The sequence below is a fragment of the Abrus precatorius genome, unplaced genomic scaffold (genome assembly GCF_003935025.1).
Source record: "Abrus precatorius isolate BTA unplaced genomic scaffold, Abrus_2018 Scaffold10, whole genome shotgun sequence".
Lineage (NCBI taxonomy): Eukaryota > Viridiplantae > Streptophyta > Magnoliopsida > Fabales > Fabaceae > Abrus > Abrus precatorius.
This window is the reverse complement of record NW_020874292.1, coordinates 7,726,822-7,738,364: the sequence shown is the minus strand read 5'-3', so window position 1 is coordinate 7,738,364 and position 11,543 is coordinate 7,726,822. Positions and strand designations below refer to the sequence as shown.

Sequence of the window (11,543 nt, the reverse complement as noted above, 5' to 3'; positions counted from 1 at the left end):
GTGGGGCAGTGACAAAGGCCGTGGTTGTGCGACTTTGATAGTTGCATTCCTTTGCATTAGAGTTAATTCCAATGGGTACCCACCGTCCCACTCACCTCTTTTCAACAGCATGATCTTTCTACTTTTCTCTCAAAACTTGTCATGTGTTCACCCCTTCTTCATTTTCTCCCTCCCATCATTTTTATTTTATCACTGTGTGGAAAAGAGCTTCTTTACGTGTATATATCCAACCATAAAAGGCAAAAAGGATAGCTTCGTTTTACAAAGTTGATGGGATATACCTTTCAACAGCTCAGAATTTACTTATGTAATATCTGAGAGGAGAGAATAAAATGAAAAGGAAACCATGTTTCTTCTTCTACTATTTTGATGTTTAATGATAAATAAATAAGAAAATAATAACAAGGAACCCTGTTTTGGGAGGAGACACACTAAAGATGAAATGGATACATAAGATATATATTTATATCAAGTGATGAGAAGGTTATTGTTAATTGAGAGCCAAGTGATCAAATTTTGACCATTAAATTTTATCAGAATGATCAAATTCAAATATAAAATTCCTTGGATTTGACTATTTATTTATTTATCGCCATATTTTTTGTATTTGTTTGTTATTTTTAGTGCTTCCCTCGTTATAACATAATCCGAACACAGTATGAAAATTTCTTTTGAGTCCTTGTATTTTGAATCTTAGAAAATGCACAGACAAACTATCCCCCAAGTGTGCTTGCGAGAATGGCATCCAAGACCTGTTTGTATATGTTAAAGCTTTGATGAGGAATCATTTTAATTGGTTTTGTATAAGTTGTTTCGGTGTTAAAAGGTTGGATTTGGGTATTTTCAAAGTACGCGGTATATGTTGAAGAGTAGAAGAATGAAGTTCTAATTGTCAATTGAAAATTTAATGGTTAACATGGTTATGAAATATATATGTGTATAATAAATGTTTAAAATTACTATGATATCAAATTTTTTTCAACAGAGAATTATAAATTTGTATTTTATATTTTAAAATGTAATCCAAGAAGAATTAATTAAAATATATGATATCATTCGTGTTATCTGTTATAGCCAACACTCCCTTAATATAGCTTTTAATTCAGTTAAATCAAGAATTTAATAGTGCACTTTTCCTATTTGGTTATAAAAAATTGAACAAAAGTCACATTAGTCATCTGATCAATCAAGTTCCTATTAACCATACATGATGGAGCAAGAATTGAAAGGATAATATTTGCCAAAAACTTACACATCAGTTTGTGAAATTTCGTATACAATTTTACTTAATTATTATTTTAATCGCTCAGGTTTAAATTATGAGCAATGTAGTCTTTTAAAGTTTTTTCTCTTTATGTTCAATTATGTTCTATTTTAAAATTAAGTAAATTTAGTCTTTCTAATAATTTTGTCTGTCTTTAAAACACTCAAGTTATTGTTTTAAATGAAGTACTCGAGAGTTCATTATGGTTTTGTAATATAAAATAATTTTAGTGGGTATTAAATTTAGTAAAAATTAAATAAAAATTGAAAAATTTTATAAGATGTGAGATTAAGTTTGAATATTTTTAATGAAATTTGATGTTCTGATTAGTGTGTTTTAATAAAAGACAATTTGATCTATTTAACTTCTAAAGATTAATTTATTGTAAACAAAAAAAGCAGACAATTAGATCTATTATTTGTTTTTCCTTTTTATTTCAAGAATTAAATCCTCGTCATATAGCCACAGCCTCCTTCAAATAAAGATTAGATGAGACTTTGTGGGCCTATGATATCTCAATTATTCAGGCACAATGGAGTTGATAATAATTGAATTGGGCCTTGGTTTTGGGTTTTCTGTACTTCTCATTGTTAATCTATGGACCAAAAACAATTATTTTCCTGCTTTCACCAAAAAGAAAAAGAAAAAAAAAATGTATATATAATCTTCTAATACGTGTCATAAGATAACATGAATCTCATTTTATCGTTGACCAAAAAGTAAAGTCTTTGGTTGCAGCGTTAAAAAATGACCCGTTGGTAGCTTACGGATCGGGATTTTGAACCCGACGTGAATCGAACACGCAACCTTCTGATCTGGAGTCAGACGCGCTACCATTGCGCCACGGATCCGGTGATGATGACTATCCCAGTCTGTAGATAATTATTCTTAAATTTAGAATTTATTGAACTTTTTCATAATAATTTTTCTTGCACCTTCAATTTTGCATCAAACAAGAATTGATTAGTGTTTTGTTGTTTACATGTTGAGTCAGGTCGAGTTGGGCCAAAACTTAGCACCCGATAAGTGTTTTCTTATATGTACCCACACTTTGTCTGCCCAAACATTTATAGATTCAATTATTTTTGGTCCAAATAAATTTCATGTTTCTAGAGATGCTCTCTTTTTTCTTGGACGAAAAAACGAGGGCCGAAATATAAAGGCCCGAACAAAAAACGGGGTTAAACTCCATATTCGAGACCTTGTCAATTTCTACTTGACAAAAAAAAGACCTTATCAATTTATAGGACCCTAAGAGAAAAGACCTTGCCAATTTCTGTTCAGAAAAAGAAAAAGAAAAAGTGAGCATATGATAAAGGAAGCAAATGAAGATGGTGGATTGAAGATATAATTATTTCTTTGGTTCAGTTTCTGCTTACAGATACTCGTGAAAGAAACATATGTTTAAGTCTAAGGTTCAATTTCAATCCCAGCACGATGTTCTTCTTTGTGTAGTATAATTAGCACTAAAAGAGTAAAAGGTATAATGTCAAATCATAATTTTAATTTATTGGTGTCAATTGAATTAGTCTTACAATGTGTTCCTCTCAAGGAAACACTAATTTTCTTATCTCTAGTTAGATAGGATGACGTAAGTTGCTAATATAGAGAGAGTACCTGAAAAAGGCACTCCAATGCTGAAGTCAGGTATCGATTCTGAGAAAAAAACTATTTAATAATTAAAAATTAACTTTTATTTATACCTTTTACTTTCCTTTTATAAAAAATATTATGGACTTATTGAGTCAGCTTTAATTTTGATCATTTGATTAAAGTAGATAATAATTTAATTATTAACGTTAATTGAGTTAATTATCTTATATAACTAAAAGAATACTCAATTTTTTTTTTGTTTTGTAGTTAAGAGTGAATAGTATCTTATCAGGTACATAATCAAAAATATCGTTAACGTTCTGGTCCACGGAAAGACCAATTTGATGGCACTTCAATTCAGAGTAGCCAATCCTTTTCCTCTTTTCAGCAAAACAAATTGAGGAATATGGATTAGTCATCCATCCAACAGTAAATTACAATACCAATAAATATTAACATAAAAATTCAACCAAAACAATTCTAACCGTTTAATATAATTTCTTTAAAAATTGTTTCTAGTAAGTTATTGTTAAGCATAATAGTGCAAAGGTGAATGACGTCTAAGGCAATTTTATAACATGCACGTTCTCTGTCTGTCATTTACACAGGGAACCCAATACCATAATGCAGTACAGAAGTTCATTGACGTTTGCTAGTTGAGTGACTAATTTGAACTCACTATATGTGCACTTGAGTGACAGTGATGGTGACATCGCATAGTTCATCATGAAGAAAATTGTTCGTTTTCACTTCATTCTAATGTATAAATTCATCTAGATACACAATTTTATTAAATATCTATACTATAAATTCAATTATATAATTTATTAGTTAAACTAAAAATAACTTATTTTTAATAAAGTATACTCAAAAACTTATTTAAGAAAATTTATACGAGTCTTAGATTGTTTTTATAATCTACCACTCTTTATTTTAACGTGTATGTATGGATATATATATATATATTGTACACATTAAGTTGACGGTGACAAAGTTTGTGAGCCCACTCTTGTTGCTGTGTATTCGACTGAGTGGACCCTTTAATTCGGTTTGAATGGACTAAAGCTGTATGCCAAAGCTGAAAATCTTAAAAAATGTGAGAGAGTTCGCATGCGTTCTCTCGTGTCTGTTTAAGGTTGAAAACTTGTGTAATTCAGAAAATGTTCATTTTAAGGCAATTGTGCTGACTTGGCGTAAATTAATAGTCTTATATATTATTCATGAACTGATTCCTTGAAAGCTCAGTTGATGGAAGATGAACCAACGCCACTCACACATTGTGAGCTTCATGTGACTGAATGAATAGAGGGGCAATGCAATTTTTTTAGTGTCTTCTTTTCCATTGAATATGCTTCTCACTGATTCAAAACTACCAAGTAGCTTTGCCTCCACTGCTCCTTCCACACCCTCTCCAAAAATATGGAATAACAATAAACTATTATTAGTGAAGCAAAATAAAAGGAGGGAGTGGAATGGTTTTGCATGCTTTTCCATTTCATTTTCTTAAAAAACAGCACCAATATGAACAATGGAATTTATTGTACGGAATCAGGAGACAAAAGAACCGGGTAAACGGCTTTGATGGTGGAAGTATATAATTATCCTTAGGAAAGGAATGCTTAAAGGAGATCACGAGTTTGACTTTAAAAGATGTTGCTGAATGATGCCCATTTTTCATGCAACTAGAACCATATCTTAAATTTTCATTTTTCTTATTTACCTTTGCATATGCCAATAACTTGTCTCTCTCTTTTTATTTATTTTAAACTCTTTTTGTGTGTGAACACTTTAGGCGCTTCCCTTCTGTCTTCGATGCAATATAAAACATAAAATGGAGGTCGGTTTGGGTCTTCCTAAAGCACAAAGTTTGGATATAATTGGTGTTGCAATTAAATAATCAGTGAAGGATTTGATATAATTGTTGTTAGGAAAAGTAGGTGGAGCAAGGAGTGGCTAAGTAAGAACCTACCAAGTAAAGCTTAGTAGATAAGACACTGTAGATTTTTTACTACTTTTGTATCCCAATGATTTTTAAAAAATCTTTCCATTATCAATTTTTTAAATGCGGGTTGAAGAATGCATAATAAATTTTTTTATTAATATATTAAAATTTATTGTATTTTATATATTTTTATAAAAATTATTATATATAAACTATTATTACATGCAAAAGAAGTTTTTTTTTTTTAATTAAATTGGGTCAGTATGTTAATCTGCTTAGTGGGTTCCACCTAATGGGGCAGCTGCCAAAGATAGTTAGGAACCGTATATGGAATGACTTTGTGTTTGATCACACTGCTTGTAAATTTCTTATGCACCTTTTGAGAGGGAAATTTCATCCTGATTATAAGAGTATGAGGTTGTTTCTCATTCATTAAATAAAATAACTTGTTAATAGAACTGTACCAAAAATGACAGGGACATTGCCCCATTTGATAACGAAATTGAAAATTTTGTAATATGACTCCATGTTCTCATCACTGCAAAACTAATGAAAAGCTTCCCAATGGCATGGAATCCAATATATAATTAAGCTTTAATTAAAAGTTATTGATAAAGCTGTGAATGCAAAAGAGTGAACGCAACTATACATATAATTTCATGTTATAGACATTGAATTAGTAAATAGAGTTATCCAATCTATATGTAAATAATTATAAATTATATATAAACATGAAAGTGTGCAAATATTCTCAAGATAAAACAAAACAACCGTGTATAGTTTTATGCATATTTTTTAGAAATTATATATAATATAATATTAAAGTGAAAATATATATATTTAAAATTATAAGAAACCTACGTAACTTTGCACCCTAAATTTAGCTAGTATACATAGATACTTGTATAATTATATTAATTAATATGATTTTGTATTGTATTCCTAGAGATAATGTTGTAAAAAAAAATTAAGGTAAATTTTATTTTAATTTATAAAAATGTGTTTAAATGCTCGTGTTAAAAAATCACATTTCATGTATAAGTGAATGAACTTAATTGGAATGTATTAATAGGATAAGTTTTTATAATTAAATTATTAACTTTTAAATTTTTTTAAATTATATATAATACATTTTAATTAATTAATAATATAAAATATTATCTAAATTATGATATTACAACAAAATTCAACATTCCGTCTTTAGAAAATATAAAATATATATGAAAAAAGGGCTGGCCTAAATTTAAACTCTCAATTCAAGTCTGACACAGATTAACTGGGCCTATGAACCAAAATATCTGGGCTTAAATTCTTCACTATTGTTACACTTAACTTTAATTTTAAAATCATGAGAGAAACAAAACTTATTTTCGAAATCTAAGCCCTAAATGTTTGAGTTATATTAAAACGCAAAGCTGTATGTAAGTAAAGAATAATAAAATCTCTAATAACAAGGGCATGTTTGATTTTATTTTGAAAATAGTTTTCTATTTTTAAAAATAAAATACAATATAAATTTATATTATATTTTATTTTAAAAAACAGAAAATTATTTTCAATAGAAATCAAACATACTTTAAATAATTATTTTAAATTATATCACTTCTAACTAAAAAAAGATAAAATATAATAAAAAATTATTAATATTTTTTAAATATTTAATACAATTACATTTGTTAAAACTGAAACTTAAAATTTAAGTTACAATAACTTATGTAAATTTGTGTGTTCGATAATAAAGTAACACAATTATGATTAAAAATTTTGAGTTCTAAGAATATACTATAAAATATAATTTTTTAATACATTTTTATTAATTATTAAAATTTATTAAAAAATATATAAAAGTATGAGTGCTAGTTATTAAATTAGTAGTGAGGTTATTTTTAATATTTAAATAAAATTTAATAAATAATAAGTAACATGTTAAAGGAATATGTTGTTATAACCAAAAAAAAAAAGAATATGTTGTTGATATTTTAATTTTAAAATAAAATAATTATTATTGTAAAATTTTTTATTATGTCAAACATTTAAAATAAATTGTAAAATTTATGTTAATTATAATAAATAATAGTAATATTTGTTATATAGAAGTTCGTAATTAAATGATGATATAAAAAATATTATTAATGTATTTTAATTCACATATTGAATTTTTTCTTTAGTTTATTATAAAAAATTGTAAGACCAAAACTAAGATTTAAGTCATTGTCATATAACAACAATTTATTTAATAAGTATTTATCTGATATTTATCAGATACTCAAAAATTGTATTTTATCAAATATTTTTTTAACTTTCCACTAATTTGTTTACTTAATTTGCAAAAAAAAAAAACACTAATGTGAAAGTTTATACTAATATATTTTTTTTATCAATACTCTTTTTCCTGTATAAAAATATTAAGCATTTACATTAGTTGAGCTATCTAAAAATTAAATAAAGAATAATTTAAAAATATTTACTTGGAAATTTATGAAATTAATATTCTAAACTGATTAAATTAATTGGTTTATTTAATTTTTATTTAGACAAAGGGTATAAATAAAAAATATATTTTAATTACTTTGTTTTTATATTTTTACAAGATAATTTGAAAGACGTATTGTGGTCTTTAATATAATATTTATTACTCTTTTTGTATTTAGTCTTCACAAACACTAGATATTCTTAACAGTTGAAATTAACTTTCTCAAACGAGAGTTTTGTAAATAATTTTTAAAAATATATGAACTAGTTTTAAATTTGTAAACAAGATGGTATGTAGTCGTGAGGAAGAAGCAAGAACCACACGTGTATTGATCAGACGGCGAGGGTAGATTATGTTATAGGATTAGAGGCGATCGGACGGTGGATGAGAACCCACCTGTGGATGAAGTGATTGAGAGGGGCAGATTCTAACGTCACCGACACGTTTGGGTAGGAGATGAGTGAGTGAGTATTTTTAACCTCTTTCGGCTTTAAACAATAACATTCCCCAAACAACCGCACTCTCCTTAACCTTCTCACACGTGTCCTCTTGTTTCCTCCTTCCCGGAGCTCAACCTTGAACTTCGAGCCGCCGCCGCCGCCGCCGTCGATCGTCACTCTCTGCTGCTTCTGTTGTATTGTCCCATTCCTGCAGGCCTCTACACTATAACACTGCTACTCTTTTTTTATTACTCTTTACTTTTTAAATTATCAATACGATATTTTTAACCTTTGCTACATTTCATAACTAACAAAAAAAAAAATAAAAAATAAAATATATATATATATATATATATATAATTTTTTAGACTAATATAATGTAATTAGTACCTTTAATTATTTTAAATTTAATAATTAATAAAATAATAAATTACAACTTATTAATTTAAATTAAAAAAATTTAAATTGAAGACAAGAATTTTTATATTTATTTCGATATAAAAAATTCTGTCTTTTATATATATATATATATATATATATATATAACTTTATATTAGTATAAATTTAAAAAAATTTATATAAATTTTAAATCTTAAAACCATATATATATATATATATTATTTTTTTATTGATTGTTTTACTTTTAAAATGTGATGAAGTTAATAAAATGATAAATTATTGGACAATGAATACATAATAGAGAAGAACCAGTCCATTTATTTTCCTTCAAGGAGCTACAGTGTGTAATACTTTAATACAGTGAGATGCTTTAGTCATTGGCCATTTATAGTTTATACAGTATGTATATTTGTCATACTAAATTCGGTTTTCTCAGTAAAATTCTCCAATAGTTTATGCAATTTGACGTGTTCAACAAATTTTTTTTGTTAAATCAAATACTGCATATATTTTATTAGAAGACCTACACTCTTTGTCAAAGGCTCAAATCTACTTTTTCAAAAAAATAAAAAACTTGATAAAATATATAAAACAAATAAAATAATACGATTTTCTAACACAATAATAAAGATTTTGATTCCTTTATTAAAGTAAAAGATGTGTTTTGACGACAAATTAAAATTTTATAATCATTATTTACAAACTTAAAAGGTTATATATATATATATATATATATATATGTATGTATTTAGATTAATTAATTAATTTTTTAAACATAATTTTAAAAATTTTAAAAACAGTTATGCAGTAATCTCTCCATGATTTCTGATTTAAATGATTATATAAATAAAGTACACTTTAAATTGTGGGAGAAAATAAAAAAAAAATGTCTGAGGAAATTACAACTTCAATCATAATTACTGAAAACATGTTTACCTAAATTTAATTAAATAATTAAACTCATCTTCCATTTGTCAAACTGTAATAGACACTTATATGCTTTTGTGCGTACAGACATTGGTACGGAATCTTTGCGGTAAGTAGGGGGCAGAGTTTATCCTAATCCAAGCATTCATACCCAATCTAATATTTGCCATTGATATTTTATTGTTCAGAATTTAATTTGAACTGTTGAAACTTTTATATTTCAGAAGAACCCGTCACATAATAATAGATGTTAATGAAGGTTACACAGTTGGTTTAAGAAGAAAAATTGTATTTAATTTAATAATTTGGATTTAGATTAGAATTTTCTTAGCTGTGAAAAAAGGAGAAGATAAAAGTGTATACGAACCGACTTGGGAGTGCTTGTACAAAAAGACAGGGAAGAAGAATATTGTTGACTTATGTAGCATACTTTATGAGTAGGCTTACATGCCATGTACGTGTCATCATAGATGACACATTAGACATAGTGATTAAATAAAAGTGTTTCAAAAGACTATGATGCCCCTTCTTCATGTGTAATATAGCTAGCAAGTTGGCCAACACATGGATGGAACCACCACTACATCCCAACTCTCAAAGCTTTACACACTGCTTTTAACTCTCCTCTAGAAAAAGGTGGTTGTTTTTCTTTCTCCGAGGACTCCTAGCTTTTCCCCTTTTCCATTCTTCTTAAATCCATGGACACGGCTCAGTGGGCACAGGTATACAGATAACTTTTTCTGTTTTCTTTCCATATAATCATGAAAATCTCTGCTGGGGGTTGTGATTTTCAACCATAATTTTGATTTATTAAGTTTTGGGTTTCCAAAATTATCTTGATTATTGTTTGTTCTAAGGGAAAGTTTTACTTTATCTCCAACTTTTCTGATGTTCAGCTCAGCTCCCCACTAAATTCAGTTTTTGTTGCTATCTTTTTAAGATCCTTCCCTCATTTGTTTTTTTTCCTTGCTGTTGAAAGGACTGCACCTTTCTTTTTCCCATATTTTTCCCTTTCCACCATCTGCTGATAAAGGACCAAAGAAAAAGTTAATATATTTGTTTGTATTGCTGCTGTTGTAATCCCTCAAAGTGTAATAAAAACACCTGCTTTGTTTGTTTCCTTCCTAGCTCCTCATACCATCTTCCTCTCCTTAAATATTTTGAATTCAGTTATGGCCTTTTCCTGTCTTCTTTTTGTTTTTATTATTTTGAATTTTGGATATTTTTTCAGGGGATTGGAGTGGTTAAACCTATGGAAGGTTCAAAGCCTCCTCCTATGTTAGAGAGAAGGGCAAGGCCTCAGAAGGATCAAGCTTTGAACTGCCCAAGGTGCAATTCAACTAACACCAAATTCTGCTACTACAATAACTATAGCCTCTCTCAACCAAGGTACTTTTGCAAGACTTGTAGAAGGTATTGGACTGAGGGTGGCTCTTTGAGAAATGTTCCTGTGGGTGGTGGCTCAAGAAAGAACAAGAGATCAACTCCATCAGCATCGGCACCTGCACCTTCACAATTTCCATCATCAACAAAGAAGCTTCCTGATCTGACAACGCCAAATTTCCCTCAATCTGCTTCTCAGAACCCAAAGATCCACCAAGGCCAAGATCTTAACTTAGCATATCCACCAGCTGAGGACTACAACAGTGTATCTAAGTTTATTGAGGTTCCTTACACCACTGAATTAGACAAGGGTCTTCAAAACCCCACTTCCTCAACATGTTCTTCTCATTTGACCGCTATGGAGCTTCTCAAAACTGGGATTGCTTCATCAAGGAGTCTAAATTCTTTCATGCCCATGTCGTTGTCTGATTCCAATACAATGTATAATTCAACTGGGTTTCCTTTGCAAGACTTCAAGCCAGCTGGACTTAACTTCAATTTAGAGGGGTTTGAAAATGGTTATGGGGCTCTTCAGGGAATTCAAGAGGGTCCTACTGGTGCAAGGATCTTGTTCCCTGTGGAGGATTTGAAGCAGCAGGTTCCGAGCACAAATGAGTTTGATCAGCAAAATAGAAGTCAAGGGGATTCAACTGGGTATTGGAATGGCATGTTAGGTGGAGGATCATGGTAGATAATAGATATTAGAGAGGAAAAAATGAAAAGGGCAAACAAAGGGGTTGATGTTTTAGCCTTTTTTTATTTTCTTTTTCCTTAATGTGGGGAGTGTGGTTGTGTTTGGACTTTGGAGTGATCAGAACCACTAACAAAATAGGGTACATGCCTTCTATTTTGTTTCTTTAATCCATTTTCAATTTTTGGTCTTCTTTTCCTTTCCCTAGTCCCACTTTGATTTTTGGCTTTTGGTCCCGAAGAATGTGGCTGTATTTTGAAGCTACCTTTCATTTCATCAGGTTAAGCACAAGGAAGTTTCGAGTCCATAACCCATGTCATAATTAGACCGATTTTTCATTTTTGGCTTTCCCGTGCCAATAACAATGTTCTTGGGGGGGTTTTAGCAGGATATTCGCGCACGGTTTGCTGCCACCACAGCAAGGATACTAT

General features: G+C 29.1%; 1 protein-coding gene and 1 non-coding gene across 2 annotated transcripts; one reads left to right on the top strand and one right to left on the bottom strand.

The window, feature by feature from the left end:
- Positions 1-2,043: 2,043 nt before the first annotated feature.
- TRNAW-CCA lies at positions 2,044-2,115 on the bottom strand. The gene has a single exon. It is a non-coding gene; the product is annotated as a tRNA-Trp (tRNA).
- A 7,508-nt stretch (positions 2,116-9,623) lies between these two features.
- On the top strand, positions 9,624-11,215 carry LOC113852581 (dof zinc finger protein DOF4.6-like). Its single transcript, XM_027482894.1, has 2 exons — positions 9,624-9,760; positions 10,270-11,215. The coding sequence occupies exons 1-2, from the start codon at positions 9,737-9,739 to the stop codon at positions 11,110-11,112; spliced, it is 867 nt and encodes a 288-aa protein (XP_027338695.1). The 5' UTR covers positions 9,624-9,736; the 3' UTR covers positions 11,113-11,215.
- Positions 11,216-11,543: the final 328 nt, after the last annotated feature.